We start from the raw sequence: 21,614 nt of genomic DNA, 5'->3' as shown, positions 1-21,614 counted from the left end.
TCAAAACGTAAGGAATTGTCTCCCCTTCCACCTGCTTTGCTGACTTAGCGGTAAGTGGTTATGAGAGCTTGAAATCAATACCAGTGATTCCATCAGTACGTTTTGGGCCGTTTTCAAGAGGGTGCATGTTATTGGAGAACGTATAAAATTAGAGGCCTCCACTCTTAAAAGATTGAAATATTAGTAACCATAGTTCTTAAACTTTTTGACTTTTATGGTTGTGAAAAAATGGATCAGAATACATGCAAGGGCATACTCGCTGACCATGATGTCATTAAAATTCTGTCTTGTACAAAATTTGGAAGCACTGTATGTCCATTTTCTCTTCCTTTTCCCTTTAATCAGTTACGAAATGTTTATAATTTTTCAGCATGTTGATATATTTCAGATATTCTTGATACAGGGCCCAAATTCTCATGAATGTTGTTATCCAGGGGATGAAATTCCACAGTAGTTAATCTATCAAAGTTGTGGGACTTCAGTCAATAATATTATGCTTCCTCCATATTGGAATAATGACACCTTCTTGGGTTTGGCTTTTTGTATTGTTCTTGTTCAGAATAAATTTGCCACTGATATACATCTTGGTAGTGATAGTAAACTCAACTTCAAAACAGTCCATGATGAGCGTCTGTATGAATATCACAATTCTTTGGATCTTAAGAAAATTGGGTATGAGATTGGTTCAGATCACTTGCTCATGTGGTGTTTCCCAGAACCAACTTTGCAACATTCAGACGAAATGGTTGGTCTAAACTGGCCCTCCACTTGGAGCACTGAGGTCTCTTAGTCTGCCCTACCTACTGTAATTATAGAGTTTGGGATGATGTCAACGACTTTGGAAGCAAGTATCATAAGAAGTTCGGGATTCAGTTTGTATACATGGAAGAAATAGAGAGATTTGATGCAAAAACTAGAAGTAAGAATAAGAGACCCCTTTGATGAATATTGTGAAGCCAGTGGAAGTGAAGCTGTTGTCTCTTATGAGGAAGATGAGGTTGATGAATCACATCCTACCATTAAGTCCAGGATACTCAAGGTTATATGACCGTTTGGAAGTTGCAGTGCAATTGGATGTTGAGCAACCAACAGAACAGAAAAGTTCTGTGCTACAGATAAAGAGACATGCTTTGATGATGATTATGGAACCAATTTATAATGTGAAGTTGATGGCTTTGACATATGAGGAAGAAGAAAATACCATGACTAATTCGAAGAAAATCAAGCGTATTTTGTGATTCCTTAGGCAAACCAGTTTAAACTGATTTATTTTCTTTGCAAACTAGTCTGTAGAAGTTAATTTATATACTCTGTTTTGAACTTGCATTTCTTAAGTATTTTAATTATATTAGTTTATGAAATAAGCTTACAAATTTGAAGCTAATTTCTAAATGAAAGTTTGTTTTATTTTATTTGAAATGAAACAAGCATGACTGCTCCTTTAAAAAAATAAAAAATAATAATACTAAAAAAATAAAAAAAAATCCTTATAATTTGTTACAGAAAGTATTTTGATGGATTTTTCATGAATGTATTGGTGAATTTTGTTTCTCCACAATTTGGCGTGTATTAGGTTCAGGGTATGAGGAAGCTGTGTGATACGTGCAGCACGACCTGATGACCACCCTTTGGCTTCAAATGAATCGTGTGGTACGTTGGAAAACTTCTCTCTTTCTCTACTCTTTGTCTTTGTTTGCTTGGGAAATGTAGGGAGACCTCATTTGTTTATCAATTTTTTTTTTTTTTTTGGTTTTTTGGTTTTCACTTATCGATTCACAAAAGATTTACGATACAAAAATTTATCACGTGGATATCTATATTTTATTAAAATGCTTGGTATTTTGTATCTTTTATCAAATTACATGCAGTTATCTATATTTTATAAAATTATGCTATTTTGTATGTTAAAAAAACTATTTAATAATATATTATATTTTTTAAAGAAAAATAATATTTGTTACCACTTGTAAATATCAGCAGTAGGATCCATTTATATATATATATATATATATATGTGTGTGTGTGTCGGTTATAATTAGTGATTTACTTTTTCATGTCAGAATTTAGTTTTTTTAAAAGTTAAAATTAATTTAAATATAATAAATTATTATTTAACACATTAGCAAGAGTACTATTGATGACATTCACCGGTGATGATAAATGATAATGCGACTTGACCGAGAAGGTGATGAAGGAGATGGAATCCGCTTGACCGATTGGGCACTTTGGAGATGAAATAGATGGAGATCAAGGTACCAAGGAGACGAGAGGAGATGATGAAACGGAACTGTATACCATATAGAAGTTGGCTTAAAAGCAGTCTATTTTGTGGCTGGCGCGTAGTTTGTTGTAATGCTCTTTCTTAAATGTGAAAGTGAACTAATCAAAGGATTAAATTTGAGTCACCTTTCTTTTTTTTCTTTCCCCCCCCATATTTTATAAAATATGGAATAATAAATTCATTAGAGTAACGAAATATTTAATAATTTTGCTAATTAGAAAATAGTGTTAAAAATACTTGTAATTGGTTTTTTTTTTTTTTTTTTTTTTTTTTTTTTTTTTTTTGGAGCAGTTTCAGGGAAATTGCTTGAGGGAGAGACATGATAAAAGATTCTCGCTATGGTGGGCTCCTCTCATAATTCACAACCGCGTGACCGAGTCAACATGTAAACTATAGTTGGTATATCAGAGCTTAATTTCCAACTTCTTTTTTAAAGTTAACCAAGGAGAAAAGTGTTTAATAAATTATATTTTCCTTTGATCTAAATATTATAGTGCAATCATATTTTGATCATCTTTCTTTATCCTTGTTGACTACGCCAATAAATATATGATTCATTGCCATTTTTTCAGACAGACTCTGAAAACTATTCACACCCCTACCAAACAGATTTGCAAATTTGAATTATTTTTTAGAAGGGCTCTGAAAAATTTATTTGGCATCCCTTCTAACAAATTGTTTTCAAGTTTGCTATTTTATTTTCAAGAAGGTGTTGGAAAATTTTCACACCCCTTCTAACAAATATCCACAAGTTTTAAAGAGCGAAGGTTTACTTGAAAAAATGGTAAAAATATCAATTTTTGAAAAGGTGGCTAAAGTTAAAACAAAGGTTACCACAAACTATTTTGGATTGTATAATATTTTGGAAATTATTTAAAAGTAACTAATAAAAATGAATAGGTGAGAAGTTTAATTTTTCTCAGAATTGGATTGAAATGCAATTAGTACAAAATCAAAGGTCTAAATGAAAAATTTTCAGAATTTAATTTCTTTTACATGAAAAATTGTCACCTTATTTACTATACTTTTTTTGTTTTGTTTTGTTTTTTTTTGTTGGAATTTTCACGCGTAGCATTGGAAAAAGAGCATTAAGAAGCAAAAAGACACTATTACCCTCTACTTGCCCTGAATCGAGACAATTAGCACTTAATTGAATTGAAAATTCTACGGCTGAAGATAAACAAACAACATTAAAATTATTGATTGATATTCTTTGTCATTTCTTTATCATAATATTCTAATGAGCACCAATTCAATATGATCAAGTTCTGACGTGGCAAAAAGTTTTTTGGTAGAGTGCTCTTTAAGTCTTAGACACATGACGAGAAATTCTCGCTGCGGTGGGCTCCACTTTTCAGTTTATTATGATCACAACGGCATGACCGGCCGAGCCAACCTACAGTTTATACAGTTGATCTAGTTTGTAGAGTAATTATATTTTGATAATCTTTCTTCACCCTCTTCACACAGAGAAGAGAGCTTGGATCTGGCATCAAAGAAGGTATGCTATATTCAAAAGCTAGGTAAGCAAACATTAATTTTCATCCATTAATTACGTTTTTTTACTTGTGGATTTGCAGGTTACATTGTAAACATGTCTTCTTCTTCTCTTTCTTCGGCAATCGCCCCTCAAGAAACGCATGGGTTTGAGAAAAATACCATGTATTTCTCAGTTTCAGAGGTGAGGACTCTCGCGATCAATTTGCTAGTCATCTTTATGCTGCTTTATCTGCAAAGCATATCTCAACTTTCATGGACGATCATGAACTTGAAAGAGGCAATGAAATTTTACCCACACTTAGCAAAGCAATTCAGGAATCCAAGATTTCGATAATCATTTTTTCCGAAAACTATGCTTCGTCCACATGGTGTTTGGATGAACTGCTGCAAATACTTAAATGCAGAAGAACAAATGGACAGATTGTTATACCAATCTTTTACGGCATAAATCCATCCATTGTACGCAAACAGAAGGGGAGTTATGGAGTTGCATTTGCTGAACTTGAACAACGTTTTAAGGACAGAATGGAGAAGGTGCATCGATGGAGGGCTGCTTTAGCAGAAGCATCGAATCTATGTGGGTTGGATTCGAAGGATTTCAGATATTTTTTTAAAAGTTCTATCCTTATTGTTAATTCAAACTTATTTAAATAATTACATATATATTTACAAGAGAAAACCGTACTTTTTTTTTTTCTCTTTTTGTTTTTTCCTTCTGAAAGCCTTGCAAAAGGAATTTGTTTATGATCATTTCATTAATTATTGTCCCAAGTTATAAAATATCAGTCCACTATATTTATATACATACACAGAGAAAGTCGTTCAGGGTGACTTAATGGTTAACATTAGCTCTTATTTTATTAGTTTTTAAATCATGTTAAGGTTATGATATAAAATTTAAAATTGTCAAATATAGATTTAGTGATCCATATTAATAAATAAATCATGTTGGTACCAGGTGATTCATAAATGCGTAAGACACTAATCATGCCTCATAAGTCGAGCATTATTAAAGTAATTACCATTTACTTAAGGTAAATATGAAAATTAAATTTTTTTTTTATAAATAAATTAAAAATCCTATACATTCATACCTTGAATGGTCACCAGTATTTTCAAAATCATATTTAAACTAAACCAACAAGTAACTTAAACAATTTAAAAATTAATAACTAAATATTAATTTAATCTAATTAAAGATTTAAGACAAGTAAATAGGAGTAACTTTAAGCAACTTTATTTTTTAACATGAAATTGTCAAAATGTTCCAACGATCCACCAAGATGAATAAATAAATCTTACTTGTTGTCATTACAGGGGAGAAAAAAAAATAAAAAATAAAGAGTGAGTTTAGAGGTAAACTTTGTATGTTTCCAAACTATAAAGAATAAATATGTATATGTCTACCATGTAAACATACAAAAAATAAACAACATAATTCTTATTATATAATGCATGGGACATAATGATAACATGTATTGACCATAGTAAGTTAATAACTTGTTCCATATCATATGTACAATAACATATGCATGACTCATACTAAAACATGTAAAGTTCATTATGTATATAACATATATTCCACAACATGTACAAGTCCATTTAATCCACATAAAAGCATAAGTAAACACAATCTAAACAATACAAAGACTATTAAATCAAAATAACACGTGAAATCTAGATCAAATATATACAGAACACATTCTAACCATTCTCTATAATAAGGAAAATAACTTTGGTTCTTCACAAATCAAAATTCCTTCCTTGATTTTGATTTCCAACTATGAAAAATAAAGAATAAAAAACAAAATAATATTAGTTTCCATACTAGATTAAAACATATAGAACTTTAATAAAAGCTCTAAGGAATAAAAATTTACCTCAATTTCTCTATGGACCTTCAAACTCCTCTAATCTTCCCTTGGAAAACCTAGCAAACTATCGTTTTTTTTGTTTTCTCTACTCCGTATTCTCTCTCTCTTCCTACCTAGGTTAAAAAATAAATGATAGCACTAACATAACTTTTAAATGCACTTAGGGTTGTCTAAAACCTATTTGTACTAGTAATAAGAAAGATTTTCAAAAGAAAATAATAAATATTTCTCTTTTGTTATCTTACACTAATTAAAATAAATAAAAGTGAAAAACCATTTTTTTCCTAACCAAAAAAATCATTCAACCCTAATACTAGGTATCGTGGGTCATTTGAATTCAAAACCAACTCTATAACCCATCCTAAATCAGGTAGACCCATCAACAAATATATATACTGTCAGGACCATTTCTCGATTTATGCGTGTCATCCTTGCGCAGGGGCCATGCTAATCTTCTCTGTATCGTTCCAATTTTATCGGATGTCCCTTATTCCTCCAGCAAACTACAAATTGTTCCACAAATTTCAGCACTTCAAAATAAAACAACAGTAGCAACCCAGTGCATAAAGATCAACTACACGTCCAATACAGTATACAGAGCATTATACAACAAATATGGAATTTATAGAAGTGCGTTTTCAGTGCAGGTAGTTTGTGATAAGTAAATCCCTTAGCGGAGGCTCTGCCGGATTTTCCTTGGAGGGTCCGGTAGGGTTTCCCTGGGATCAGAGCTTGTCTAGGGTTCCGGGGAAGGAATTCTGGACGGGTCCTGACATATACAGTCATTAAAACCATCATAACTTCCTCTAGAAAGCTCGAAAAATTAATCCCTGAAATTATTTGGAATGCTGACCTCTAGGGCTAATGGTCCATAACTTATAAGTTCCATAATTCCTTTTGTAACTTTCTAGAGAAAATTGCAAAATTGGTCCATATTCGTAAGCTTAACCCAACTCTATTCATGCTTTCTTGGCTGCAAAATCATCAAATCATATCAGACTTAGTCATTTATACACTCTCTTTCCACTTAAGAAGTCTAATTTCTAGACATATGAAAATAAACACAAATAAATAAATAAAAATGTAAAAAACTATTATACCCCTACTATGTGTCAAATAGATGAGGCCAAATCATCTTTTTATACAAATGCACAATAACACTCCTAAAGTAATCCCTACCATAAACATTCAAATTGAACAACAAAATATTGAATTCTTTCTATTTAAAGACCTATAAAAATTGTGGATCTTATAAAATGTAATTTTAAATTTTAAACTTCGATGCAATCCAAGAATGAAAAATGAAGTTTTGATGTTAGTTTTAAGGATTTGAATTTAGCCAAACTATATATATATGCTCTCTATCTTTCATTGCTTTGTTTTTATTTTTATGCACCACAATAGAAAGCACTTTTTAATTTTAATGTTGGTATTTTTGTATTATAATTAATGCATTGAATGTCATTTCTTTCTTTCTTTCTTTTTTTTTTTTTTAAATGCAGAAAGCACTCCCTAATGTTTTGCCTGACACTTAACAAAGTGCTTTTTCTATCTTTTAGCACTATTTTGCTCAAAAAACACTAACAAATATGTCATAAATTTGAGAAAAAAATTTGTATAAGTTCATACTAAAACCCTTTAAAAAAAAAAAAATAAGGCTCCTATCAAATTGACTTGATGGTAAGTTCTAGACTTGACTACATATCATGTTATATCTTGATTATGTTGTGTCGTGCTATGTTTATGTCAAAATTTCTTCAGTAAAACTCGATCCTTTAAGCTTTCATGTTGGAATATACAAACACAAACATGTTTGTCAAATTATTATATAACTTGTTACCTAATCTACTAAATATTAAACTTAATTACAAAATTATTTTAAGAAATAAAAATATTTAACTGAATACAAACCAATACAAAATTACACTTAATTTATAGTTCATACTACAAAAAAGTAATTAAAAATAATTATATTTAAAAAATTAAGTATTAAATGGATAATATAAAATTAAATAAACAATAATAACTATTATAAATCCAATGGATATTCTTAATTGTTAATAATTGCTAAAAAAAAAAAAAAAAGCACATACACATACACATATACAAGGACAATACCTTTTAAAAAGAAACAGAACACACATACGTAGTATTTAAATAACTTATATCCTTTTATAAACCAAAAGTACAATAAAAAACTAAAACAACATACTTAATATTAATTCCTATTAAAAAAAGGAATAAAATACATACATATACCTTATACTTATATCCTTTTACAAACCAAAGTACAAGAATTAAAAACTAATAAGATTGTTTGAAATAAAAGAACAATAATATATAATATATATATTGGCATATTCAACAATATTTTACACAATTACTTAACAAGGCCTTTATTAACAAGTGAAACAGGTTTTTGCGGGTTAATTGATTAACGACCTATTATGTTAATGGGTTTTGACAGGTTGACCTGTTATGGACCTTCTTGCTACACCTAAACCCAACCCCTAAAAATGTGGGTGGATGTTTGTGTTATGCTAACAGGTTGGTTTGAAATTTGTTAGATCTAGATAAAATCATAAGAATTTCCATTTTTAGCCTTTGGATTGCTTTAAGGGTTGAGATTTAAACAAATATGGTTCAGTAGGCCCCAACATGTTTCACTTTTCCTAGATAAGGTTTTTGTACATCATTAAACCCATATTTGATGAAAAATTAACTTTAAAATCTTTGTTCTTGATATGATCCGATTGTTAATAAAAAAAGATTTGATTCTAAAATCATCAGATTGACCTGCTATGAGACTGATTGTATGTAATTTGCTATAAATTATGGACACCATTTTGTTATTGAATGTTTGTTTGGTCAATTATGAGTAACCCACCAGCCATAGTAGGTTAAATGATAGGATTACGTGTAATTTATCTAATATAATCAATAAATTGCATATAATTGACTATGCATGCTTTGTATATATATATATATATATATACACTTCCAAATCACTAAGACAATTTCTAAGCTATAATTGACTATATCTTTTTCTTTGCTGTGAAAGCTTTATTGTAATTACAATATTAATGGAGCTATAACACTAAGTTGTATACTAATTTGTTTATCAAGTGATGAAGCGAGATAACAATGTTATTATTGTCTTAAGTTGAAAAAAAAAATATAAACTAGATATCGCTAGAAGAAGGCCCTTAGTTGTGATGACCAGTGTGGACAGGTGTAGGGCACTGGCAGACTACCTGATGTCCAATCCTACATTATCTGGGTGTAGATCAAAGAATGATTCAAATGTAATAATAGTCACTCTCATAATGCCAAGGCCTTGTCAAGGCGGTTAGCTTCAAGATTCGAAAGAATTCTGAAGTTGAGTATGCTCAGGTGAGAGCAATTCTAGGATGGGTGACGTCCTCGGAAGTTCTGAACAAAAAACTTTGTACCAAGTGTGGTGACTAAATTGGAGATAATATCGGCAGAGAGTGATAGGTCCGTCAGTAGAGGTGGGGTGTTACAAATGGTATCAGAGCTTGTAATCGACTGAAAGTGTGTCAATGAGGATGCTAGGTCCCAAGGGGGATGGATTATGATGACCAGTGTAGGCGGGTACAGGTGTTAGGACCCGTCCAAAATTTCTCACCGGAACCCTAGACAAGCCCTGATCCCAGGGAAACCCTACCGGATCCTCCAATGGAAAATCCGGCAGAACCTCCCCTAAGGGTTGAACTTACCACAATTTTCCTGCACTGCAAATACACTTTTATATACACCACCTTATTCCTCCCACATTACTACAATTTAAGTTTCACAACTGGTAGTACTTCGATAACAAACTATATAAAAGGCATATAATGGAATTAATTTAGTAGCTAACCAATTAAGATATACCATCATAGATTCTCGTCTGCCCACACCACCCACTTAGTGTTACACATGTCAAATACTCTTTAAATATCATTTTACAAATATGCCCATGCATAACATAGAAAGAAAGGAAAAAACAACATCACATTAAAAATCAAAAACTATATCAAACGTTTTAATGATGATGGTAATGGTGTAACTTGCCTGAGGGCTATTATATTCCCATACATATATTAATATAACTTGCCTGAGGGCTATCTCACCTACTCAAAGGCTACCACTTGTCCGAGGACTATTATACTTGCCCGATGGCTATCTTTCTTGCATGTAGGCTGTGATACTTATCCGAAGGTACCATATGGTAGTAATAATAATAAAAACAATAACAAAATTAAAATTAAAGATCTCATAATAGTGTTAATAAAAATAAAAATAATAATAATCACTAATAACAACTATAATTATAATAATGATAATATTAGGAATTGGAATTATAATAAAAACAATCATTATAAATAATAATAACAATCCCGATAACAGTAACAATAATGATTAAATAAATAGTTAAATACAATTAATATTAATAAGAATATAATGACATCGATTAAGAATATTAGTAAGAAATTAATTCACAAATAGATAACATAACATAAATACGTAAAATCATATCTTAAAATTCATAGCATAAAATAAAATATGCACGCTCGTAATGGAGATACGTACGATACCTTCTAACATACTACGTGATCCATGATTCTAGCTGTCGCCGGCACTCTGCTACTAATACAAACCAGGGTGGTTGCCTATATTGGCCGTCCGATCCCATCGACTCGTAGGCAACATGATTATGGGGCTAGCTCTACATGGACCACATTGGTTCGCCGCCTCCGTATGGTGCGGTATATGCAATATAATATCAAACAATATAACATACAAATATATGTACGAACATATATAAAAAAAAATACTTGATGCACCATACTATATACCAGTGGTGCCCGAAGGTTCCCAGCGTCTCGAGCACCGACTGACGGGAGGTTAAAGAGAGAAACTTGCATATGGTCGCTTCGGCGTCCCAACAGCGCCGCTGCTTAAACCGTTATCCCGGCCATGGAGGGGGCGGCTTATGGCCAATATCAAACTTGCCTGCCCTCGGTCCAATGGCAACTCACGGGAGACATTATAACTTGCGCGCTTATCATAATCACATATACAGTACAGAACACCGGTACGTGGATGGGTGCACCTAAAATAAATAACCGTATTTATTATTAAAATATGCAATTTTTCCAAAATTCACCGTGGGAATTATACCATTTTTCAAATTCACCATCCTACATTTTTCTTTAATATTTCCAGCATAAATCCACTGATAACAATATACAAATAATTTTTTCCCAAATCATAAAATTAATCAAATAATGTTCCATGGGCAAAATTATATAATTTTGAAACCACCAAACTTAAATCAATATTTTCCTCGAAATATTTAAAACCAAATCATACCCAAAAATAATATTAAAATCCAAATACAATTAATTAAATGAAAACAACTTGTTCATACGTAATGAATACAATTAAATCACAATAATAAAAATCAAGAATTCCTTAATAAACCAAATTTCCATTTAGCATCAATAAACATAATAAAATTTAAATCATAATTTCATAAAATTAGTCTCTTCCACAATAATTCAATTCAACACAATTTGGCATGTTCAATATAAATAATAACTTAGTTAAATATCCAACACATAAAATTCATTCTTCAAATATTTAATTAACACAAGATATACTTAATTTAACAACCCAAAATATAAATATGAGGCAATATATATACTAAATCAACATAACTTAGCATCATAAATTTAAATAGCAGTTTCTTAAATATTAAACACATGTGATATAATAAATTTTATAGAACGAATATATTTAAATCACATTAAAATAACACATTAAAATCAAATAACAATATCTCTTAAAATTTAAAACTTATATGATATACTTCAAAATTTTGAATGATCTAAAATACATATGTATAAATGTCTTGATGCACACAAGTACATAGATATATATATTCACACACACACACACTTATATATCCACATATATATAATTATGTATTTCCATATAACATCACACATCTCCATATATATATATATATATATATGTATGTATATGTCCATTAACAATACATATAAATATATATATATATATACACATACATATATGCATCATATGTTTACCGTACATGTGTATATATATATATATATATCAATCTATACACTACTATAATTTTTGTATAATAATTCCAATCAACATAACAAGTAAACTCACAAAATCTATAACAATCCTTTTACACATTCTGCTTAATATTATCAACATTGTCCATTCTAATTTGATAGAAAATCAGATGAACCCGTATGGCCTAAACTGCAAATTTGGAATTTTTCAATATCTTGACCATTAATTCAAATTAACCATTCCTTTAGCCTCTAACAATCATTAAGAACCTAAATGTAATGGCAATTGGCTAAGTACTTGTCCGATCTCTATCCAATTTCAACATAAACACAACCTAACTCCATCAATGGCAACTTCCTAATTACTCAATTATAATTCACATTCTAGCTACCAATTTGAAGCTTATAATGAGAGCATCAAGAAGATACCTTCAATTGGTCCAATTGCCACCGGAGGTCGCCGGAATCCTACCGTGAAGTTGCTGCTGAAATGGGTCTCTTGTCATATCTCACAAATGAGCAAGATTTGAGCCAATCCAAGCTTGAAAACGGATTCAAGGGGCCCAAATTCATGGGAAAGGACCAATCACGCCGCCGGTAGCCGCCGGAAAACTGGTCAACAGGGAGGACGCAGGACGCCGATGCTGGGCGCTGATCCTAGTGCGTCTGTCGGCCAACCGGCCGGAGAATCGACGGCTGAGCTCGCCTAGCCGTGGGCCATCCCATCGCCCCTGCGCGTGTGGCCGTCCGATTGCCGGAATAAAAAAATGCAGACCGAGAGAGAGGGACCCATCGGGAGGAAGAAGAAGAAGGAGAAGAAGAAGAACAAAGTCCCATCTTTTTCCCCCCTTTTTTCCCACGTGGGGAGAAGAAAAGAAAAAGAAAAAGAAAAAGAAAGAGAAAATAAAATAAATAAACAATTATATAAAATAATATTAAAATAATATTATTGTATAGAATAATAATAAAATAATATGGTATTTAATCATGGTTGACATGTGGCATCTCACTATTGTGACACATGGCACCCTTTAGTAAGTCATACGTGGCACACTGTCCACATATTTAAAAATAATATTAAAATAATACAGTATTTGAAAAATTTGCAGGTCCATAACTTTTTAACCAGATGTCCAATTTAAGCGTGCCGCTAGTCTATGAACTTTTATCGACGAGTACTTCACAACCATGCATGAGTCAAAGCTCAACTTTGCATGAACAAAAAGTCAACTCCAGCATTCCTTGGACAGTTTGGACCTCAACTTGTTTTGCTCGTAACTTTCAAACCGTAGCTCCGTTTTCAACGTGCTACTAGTCTATGAACTTGTGACAATGTGTATTTTTTAATGGTACCTTGGTCAATGTGAAATTTCATCAGGAGCAAAAAGTCAACATTTGACGGTCAAACCCGGTCAACCTTGGTCAAATTTGGGAACTTTTCAGTGTACTTCAGGACGGGGTGTTACAACAGGACATTGGCAGGCTACCTGGTGACTAATCACACATTACCTAGGTGTAAATTAGGGGATGATTCAAAAGCTACCTTATGTCTAATCACACATTGTCCAAGTGTAAATTAGAGGATGATTCAAATGTAATAATAGTTACTGCCATAATGTTGAGACTTTTTAGAGCAGTTGGTTTTAGGGTTTGAAAGAACTCTGAAATTAAGAGTGCTTAGGTGAGAGCAATCTAAGGATGGGTGTAACAGCCCAGTCCATCTACATGTGATATTGTTCGCTTTGGGCCTCGCCGGCATGGCTTTAAAACGAGTCACAAGGGAAAGGTATCCACACCCTTATAAGGCATGCTTTGTTCTCCTTTCCAACCAATAGTGGGATCTCACAATCCACTTTCTTTGGGGCCCAGCATCCTCGTTGGCACATCAATCCGGGTACTAGCTCTGATACCAACTGTAACAGCCTAATCCATGATATTGTCCGCTTTGGGCCCTGCCCGCACAGGTTTAAAACGATCACAAGCAAAAGGTATCCACACCCTTACAAGGCATGCTTCGTTTTCCTTTCCAAACGATATGGGATCTCACATGGGTGACCTCCTAGGAAGCTCTGAACAAAAAATCGCATACTGGGTGCGGTAGTTAAATTGGGAATAATATCAGCAGAGGATGATAGGTCCACCAATTGAGGCAAGATGTTACATAAGTGGCTACAGGCTTTCTTAGATAATGATGTAACTACTCTAGTTGATTAATACAAGCAATTGTTTTTGTTAAAAAAAAAAAAGTGAACTTTTTAAAGGGATAAATTGAAATGGATACAATTAATAAAAGAATGACATGTCATCACCTGTTAAACAAGTTGGAAAATAACTTATGTCCACAACATTCTTTTGGAAAAATTGTCGAGTTAATGATGCTAGAGATACTAAATAAATCTATCAAAATATATAAAGTATCATTTGTTAATATTTGATTGGTTTACTTGACAAAAAAAAATGTATGTATATATATTTATATATTTTATTAGCTTATATGTTTAGTTGGGCTTGCCTTTTCAATGATTCATTTATCTATAACTAGGTTATAATCTGATCAATTTATTTGATAACTCTAGCATTCTATTTCAAAGGACTTATGCCCATAGCATTGTTGATTACCATATATTCTTCCACATTCTTTAGTAAGTTTCTCAACGTAATTTTCTCAATTAGGTGTGACAAATTTAATACCACCAATATACTATAAAATAGGCTCCACGAGAAAATGAGGGCTAATAATATTATATTTGACACTTCTAATTAATAAATATGCATACTTTTTTTCATAAATATGTATATATATATACAGTTTTGTTATAGAAAGTGCATATCCTCCATATTGTGCATGTCTAACATCAAACAATATACTGTGAGAAATCTTTGTCAAACTCAAGCAACATGTTACCTAACTTTAAATGCTCATAATAAGGAGGGGGCCATGTGCTTTTTATAGCAAAATTATATATTTGTTTCGCTATAAAAAGGACCAGATTTACTCTATAAGGTAAAAATCTAACTAGCACAAAATTGATACCTTTCAAAATTATATTTGGCATTAGATTCTAACCTTATGAAGTAAATCTGGTTCTCTTTATAGCAAAGCCAATATATATATATATATATATATATGCTAGCTAGTTAGTTAGAACCCTTTTAAGATTGTTAGAGTTTACAAACATAATATAAAAAGTATCCATTATCTAAATGAACAACAAGAGAATGAATTGTAATTCCATTTTACAATATAATAAAACAATGAAATAGCATAAATTGATAATGAAAATCAATCCACAGATGACACAATTTTTGCTTGTAATTGCAAGCCACAATAAATATATATAGTGAAAAATTGAATACTGCAAATAAATTAGTAGAGCATTCATTCATATTGCTCCATCTTCTTTTGTTGTAATTATTATTATTATTTTTGAAATGTACCTAACTTATATTAAGATGTTGGTCCTATTTTTCTAACAATTGTTTGTTTCTTTGATTTATGTAGGCCTGAAACCAAATTAGTTCGAAGAATTGTTGAAGACATTTTATTGAAATTGTCTAAATGTCTATCTTCAAATCATCATTTCAAAAGACATCTTGTTGGAATTGAAAGAAAGATCGAAGAAATTGAATCATTATTATCCATTGGCTTAAAAGATGTTCGCATTATAGGTATATGGGGCATGGGAGGTATTGGTAAGACCACCCTTGCAAGGGTTGTATATCAAATATTATCGTATTCTCCATTTGAAGGTTGTTGCTTTCTTTGGAATTTTAGGGAAGAATATGCAAGATATGGACCAAATCATTTGAGAAAACAACTTCTATCTAAGTTGTTAAATGATGAAGCTATTCTTCATATGGATACCACAATTATTGCATCACCATTTATTCTTGATAGACTTCGATGTAAAAAGGTTCTCATTGTTTTGGATGATGTGGATATTTCAATCCAATTAGACGCTTTAATTGAAGGATCTCTTGAGCTTGCTCCTGAAAGCAGAATGATTGTTACAACTAGAAATAAGCAAGTGCTTATGAAAGTAGCCAACTACATTTATAAGGTTGAGGGGTTAAATGACAATGAATCTCTTGAGCTCTTCCATTTGCATGCTTTTTGTAAACATTCTCTAGCAACGGATAATGAAATGGTGTTAGAAGCGACAAGTTATGCAAATGGCAATCCATTAGCTCTTAAGGTATTGGGTTCTTTCCTTTGCTTTAGAAGTAAAAAAGAATGGGAAAGTGCATTGAAGAGGCTGAAGAGATTTCCAAACCCAGAAATTCAAGATGTGTTGAGAATTAGTTATGAAGGACTAGATGATAAGAAGATGAAGGATATGTTTCTTGACATTGCTTGCTTATTTAATTCATCTTTTACTAGAGACCATATAGAAAGCATATTAGACGATTGTAATTCATCTGTGAAAATAGAAGTAAGTGTTCTCATCGAGAAGTCTTTGATTGAAAATACCAAAGGTCACAGGGGAGATGTGCTATGGATGCATGATTTGTTGCGCCAAATGGGTCGGGCAATTGTACGTGATGAAGATAATGAACCCGGTAATTGTAGTAGGTTGTGGGACACTATGGAAGTCTGCAACGTATTGGAAAATAGTACGGTAAGTAGAAATGCATTATTGATTTCATCTAAAATTGTTTGATTGATTACACTTAAAAAACCATTTCAAACAAAAAAAATTAGATCCATACCTACAAGTTCTGAATAAATTGCCCTTTATTGTATCCTTACATGTATATAATAATATCAATATTCATCTTAAATTCCAGGGAACCACAGCTGTTGAAGTCATATCATTGGACATGTCTAAAATGAAAAAAAATGTGAAAGTGTGTCGTGGAGCCTTCTCAAATATGCGCAACCTACGAATTCTCAAAATTTATTATTATGATGATATTCTTGGAAATTGCCTTTATCCGAACAATATTGGTGGTGACGAGTTCAAACTGTCCACTCCTCAAGATCTTGACTCTTATCTTTCTAATAAGTTACGGTATTTTCAGTGGGACTTATACACTTTGAAATTGTTGCCATCAAATTTTATTCCTGAGAATCTTGTTGAACTTGTACTTCGTGGCAGCCATGTTGAAAAGCTTTGGAATAATCGTAAAGATCTGGTATATATGCTTTATTTACTTATATTGTATTAGATGTTAAAGTACATGCACATATGGATGAAGTAATAATTAACTCATTTTCTCCTTCATTTTACAGTCTCTTCCCGTGTTAAGAAGGATGGATCTCAGTTATTCCAAGTTCCTCACTCAACTACCAGATATGTTACACTCTCCAAATCTGGAAAGTATAAATCTTGAAGGTTGTACAAGCTTGGTTCAGGTTCTTTCATCTCTTCAAAATCTTGAAAAGCTTATTTGTCTAAATTTGAATGGATGCTCCAAACTCAGATATTTTTTTAAAGAAATATCAATGAGAAAAGAGGGGTTCTGGGATGTTTTAAGTTTTGGAGGCATTAAGAATGTTCTGAATAATTTCACGAATCTCAAAAGTTGCATCCAAAGTTTTATAAGCAATTTATGTCTCTACTCATCATCGCAGGCTCACATTGCTCCAAAGTTTGCACCCAATTTAAGATATTTACTTTTGCGTGAGACGGCAATAGAAACATTGCCCCCCTCAATTTGGCATCTCTCGGGTCTTGTGCAATTAGATTTGAGTTATTGCACAAGACTTAAAAGTCTTCCATCATGCATTTGTCATTTGAATTCTCTTGAAGAACGATACCTGTTTGGTTGTGAGAAACTGAAAATATTTCCAGAAATCTTGGAGCCTATGGAACACTTGAAATTACTTTTGTTAGATCACTCGGGGATTAAAGAGTTGCCAGAGTCAATTGAAAATCTAGTATCCATCAGAAATATCCATTTAACACGATGCAAGGGCTTACAGTTTCTCCCAAATAGCCTACGTAAATTAAGGAAACTTGAGATGTTATGCCTCGTGGCCTGTTCAAAATTTCAAAATTTGCCTTCGCTTCCACTGTCGTTGCTCTACTTGTCGGTGTCCGGATGTGAGAAATTGAAATCTTTACCAGAGCTTCCATCACGATGTTTGAGCTTGAATGCATATGGCTGCAAGTCACTGGAGAGTATATCAAACTGGAGAGCTCCACTATTAAACGATCTGGATGTCACGGGACATCAGTCTTTCCCTGCAAACATCGACTTTTTTGGTTGTGAAAAATTGGATCAGAATACAAGCAACACCGTGCTTGCTGATCACGTGGCAATTAATATTCTGTCTCATCTAAGAACTGTACGTATATCTATTAATTTCCCATAGTTTGCTGAGATGGTTTATAATTTTTTAGCAAAGTTTATTAATTTCCCACGTTCATGAAACAGGACACAATTAACAATCTTCTAGTCTTACGATATCCAGGAGATGAAATTCCAAAGCGGTTCAGTTATCAAACTTGTGGGACTTCAATCAATAATATTATGCTTCCTCCATATTGGAATGATGACGACTTCTTGGGTTTCGCTTTCTGCATTGTTCTTCGTGGGAATAAAATTGACGGTAATTCATGTCATGGTGTTAATTTCAAACTCAATTTGAAAACCATCGATGATGATCATCTTTACGAAGATTCTCGTTGTATTGATTACTTATGGGATTACAAGGTTATTGGTTCAGATCGCGTGGTCATATGGAATGTAGAAAAGCTGTCTTTGCAATCGACGGGTAGACTACATTGGCCCTTTACTTGTAGCACTGAGGCCTCTATCCATGTCTGTCCTGCTTATGCTGAAAGGGTTTCCAACATGATTAAAAGTGAGGATGGCGGGATTAAGAAGGTTGGGATTCGGTTTGTGTACAAACAAGACATAGAGAGATGTGATGCAGAAACTGAAAGAAAGAATAAGAGACGCTTCTATGAATGTGGTGAATCAAGTGCAAGCACTGAAGCTGTTGTCTCTCTTGACGGAGAAGAAGATGATGAATCATATGCTAAGAAACTCAAGCTTATGTGACTGTTTAGAAGATGCAGAGCAATTGGAAGTTAAGGAACCAAAGAAAAAAAACAAATATGTGCTTCAACATTGAGACATGCTTTGCAGCTAATTATGAAATCATTGTTGGGTCTGATGGATAATGAAGGAGAAAATCAAAAGCATATTCCGTGTTTGCTAAGGTAAATCCATTTAAATTGTTTTTTTTTTTTTTTTTTTGGGGGGGGGGAAATTTGCAGGAGTATTTTAATATACTCTGTTTAGAACATGCATTTTGTAGTACTTTAGTTGTATTAACATGCAAACTAATAAGTTTAAAGGAAAATTTTGTCTTTTGTTTGAAATGTTACACAGAAGGGAAAATAAAAATATTTGTTTATGAAAAGTATTTTGATGGATTTTTCATGTACATATTCGTGAGCTTTTTTGTCACCATTTGGCGTGCCTTTATTTGTTACAAGCTTTGAAGAATATGCGTGTAAGCTATGCAGACACCACGGCACGTAGCTTCAAATGAATGGTGTGGTACCGTGGAGAAGTTCTCTCATTCTCGTGTGTCTTTCTTCTTATTTTGGTATTGGATTACTTGTTTTGTGATGTCAATATGAATTCCTTTACATAGAGTAGCAGTGAAAATTAAATTAAATAAAGAATGTATCACCTAAGAATTATGACTCTGAGTTTTTTATGATGCATTTTATTGGTGAATACATCTTTACATCTAGTTGAACATTCTTAACGGACTGAGTATAATATTTGTCTATTTTATTTAATTCCCTAATTTGGTGTTATTCTCTGCCAAAGTGTTTGATAAAATGTGTTTACGCATGGTGGTCATTTATGTGTTTTTGAACTGTACTTTGCCATAATGAATACTCTTTCCATCACCAGCTAAATAGTAGATTCTGCGTCAGCATAGAGATTTGGTTTTGAATATGATAATGTCAATTTGCCAAAATGTATTCCCTTTTTATTATCAGTTGCTTCTGGTATGCATGCGTTTGAAATATTTATTTGATTACAACCAATAAGTTAAGCACCCAAGTATGATATCATTATGAATTCCTCTCTTCCTCAGTCTTTTTTGTGGCCAAGGCATTTGAATAACATGTCTATCGGATATCAGTATGAATTCCTTTAACTACTATGCTTCTGAATTGATTATGTTGCATCTTGCGAGTACATACATATCTGCTTGAACATTCTTTATTAATCTTTCTCAGTATAATTTTATATACGTGTATTTGAAAGGCTATCTAATCTGGTTTCTTGAAAAATATTGTTAAAAGGCAATGAAGCAACATTGTTCATTGAATTTTCTTTTCCTAGTTCGGTACTTATATACTCTACCAAGTGTAAATGTGTTTACGATGGGTAGCCATTTTTCTGTTTTTGAATTGTTTGACAAAATGAATACTTGCTAATTAAACTGTATGTGTTTGTCCTATAAAATAAAGTTGCAGCATAAATGTTCTCGATTAGCCAGGCCATACAAAGAAATTTGGAAGTAATGTCATTGTGTTTCTCTGGCATTTTCTTGAGACTCTTGTAGCCTTTGATCTTCAAGATGAAAAAATAGCTAAAAGATAAATAAATCAACAAGTACTTTAAGAAGCAGAAGCTTTAATAGAACCTTCCATTTCAATTTTTTGTTATTGTTTTCCATATTTCTTCTTAATCTGTGATTATACTCTGGGACCTGTGCTCCTTCATTTATACATATACCATTATGTTTGTTCAATTGAGAGGCTTTTATCCCTTGCGGAGCTTTTGATTTTTCCTTTTAAAATATGGTGGGGGCACTTTATATATATTGCCTTATTTCACTTTGACTAGTTTTGTTACTGATAATGATTGTGAAAGCATGAATTGTATTTTATTATTATTATTATTTTCCTTCTTCCTTTTTCAGGAAAATGGATTATGCTCATCGTCAAGTCCTGGTTATGTATCAAATAAATTGGATAAGTATTATGGTCCATAGAACTGGCAATGCTGCAGTGCTTAAGACTATCTGAAGAAGTTTGGCTGTTCTTGTCCCAGCATGGTATAATAGACTAAATAAGCAGCACTGGTTACTAGAATGTAACTTAATTACAATGTTTGGCATGCCAAGTTTAAACAGTTTTTTTGTTTTTATTGACAAATATGGCATGAACTTTCAAGTGTATTTGTATATAAAGTTTCTAAGATTTTAACCACTGCTTGACAATGAGATCAAATATCAGAGGTGATATTTTGGAGATGCAGTGGGAATTTGGTCTATATATATTAGAAATGGTCCTATAGGCTTTTATACTTCTATTAATCCTTCACATTGTTGGACACTTTATTCCATGGGTTCTTTCCTTTTTTTTAATATCCTAGAAGTACTTGGTTTCCCATGGAAAGAATGCCTAAGATAAAACAGGCCCTTAATAAAACCCACCTTCATTACTGTAAGATCCGTAAAAAGGCCTCTGATTCTTCAAACTTTGCATGTCTAACATGTTATAAGGATGAGCACAACTAAAGCCACAATCACCGGTCTCAGCTTATTCATTATTTCACTTGCTTTCCTTTTGTATCAGATTGATCAACACATGTGATGAAAATGCAGATCATCAAAATTCTGCACAAACATATCTATGATCTCAGTTTGAATCCTGATCCAACCTGATCAGAAAGTTAATATGATTCAATTTTCTGATTAATAGTTTATAATTCAATTCCACAACTCCATTACTAGATATGTTTTGACTACCTGACCATATATTAAAGCTAAGATGACTTATAGTATGTACAAAAACTAGTTGTCCAACTAATATTCTGTTTGAATCCTAATGGACTTAAACTTAACAATAGTTGAAATCT

At 32.3% G+C, this 21,614-nt stretch overlaps 1 protein-coding gene and 1 pseudogene across 1 annotated transcript; one reads left to right on the top strand and one right to left on the bottom strand.

Moving 5' to 3' along the window:
- Positions 1 to 228: 228 nt before the first annotated feature.
- Positions 229 to 18,782, top strand: LOC125419059 (TMV resistance protein N-like). The gene is made up of 10 exons (XM_060817971.1): positions 229 to 309; positions 560 to 781; positions 957 to 1,227; positions 3,862 to 3,962; positions 4,019 to 4,362; positions 15,274 to 16,390; positions 16,794 to 16,907; positions 17,005 to 17,127; positions 17,347 to 18,063; positions 18,153 to 18,782. Exons 1-10 carry the CDS (start codon positions 229 to 231, stop codon positions 18,780 to 18,782), a joined length of 3,720 nt encoding a protein of 1,239 aa, XP_060673954.1.
- LOC125419208 (U6 spliceosomal RNA) lies at positions 6,040 to 6,159 on the bottom strand (annotated as a pseudogene).
- Positions 18,783 to 21,614: the final 2,832 nt, after the last annotated feature.

The sequence above is a fragment of the Ziziphus jujuba genome, chromosome 6 (assembly GCF_031755915.1).
Source record: "Ziziphus jujuba cultivar Dongzao chromosome 6, ASM3175591v1".
Taxonomy (NCBI): Eukaryota; Viridiplantae; Streptophyta; class Magnoliopsida; order Rosales; family Rhamnaceae; genus Ziziphus; species Ziziphus jujuba.
The sequence above is the reverse complement of the archived record's forward strand: the minus strand, read 5'-3'. Positions and strand labels throughout refer to the sequence as shown.

Bases quoted from the DNA above. Each gene is read 5' to 3' on its own strand.
- LOC125419059 (XM_060817971.1), top strand. From the start codon at position 229: ATGGATCAGAATACATGCAAGGGCATACTCGCTGACCATGATGTCATT. The intron at 782-956 runs GTCTCTTAGTCT...AATATTGTGAAG, and splicing joins CCTCCACTTGGAGCACTGAG to CCAGTGGAAGTGAAGCTGTT. The intron at 3,963-4,018 runs GTGAGGACTCTC...TTATCTGCAAAG, and splicing joins TGTATTTCTCAGTTTCAGAG to CATATCTCAACTTTCATGGA.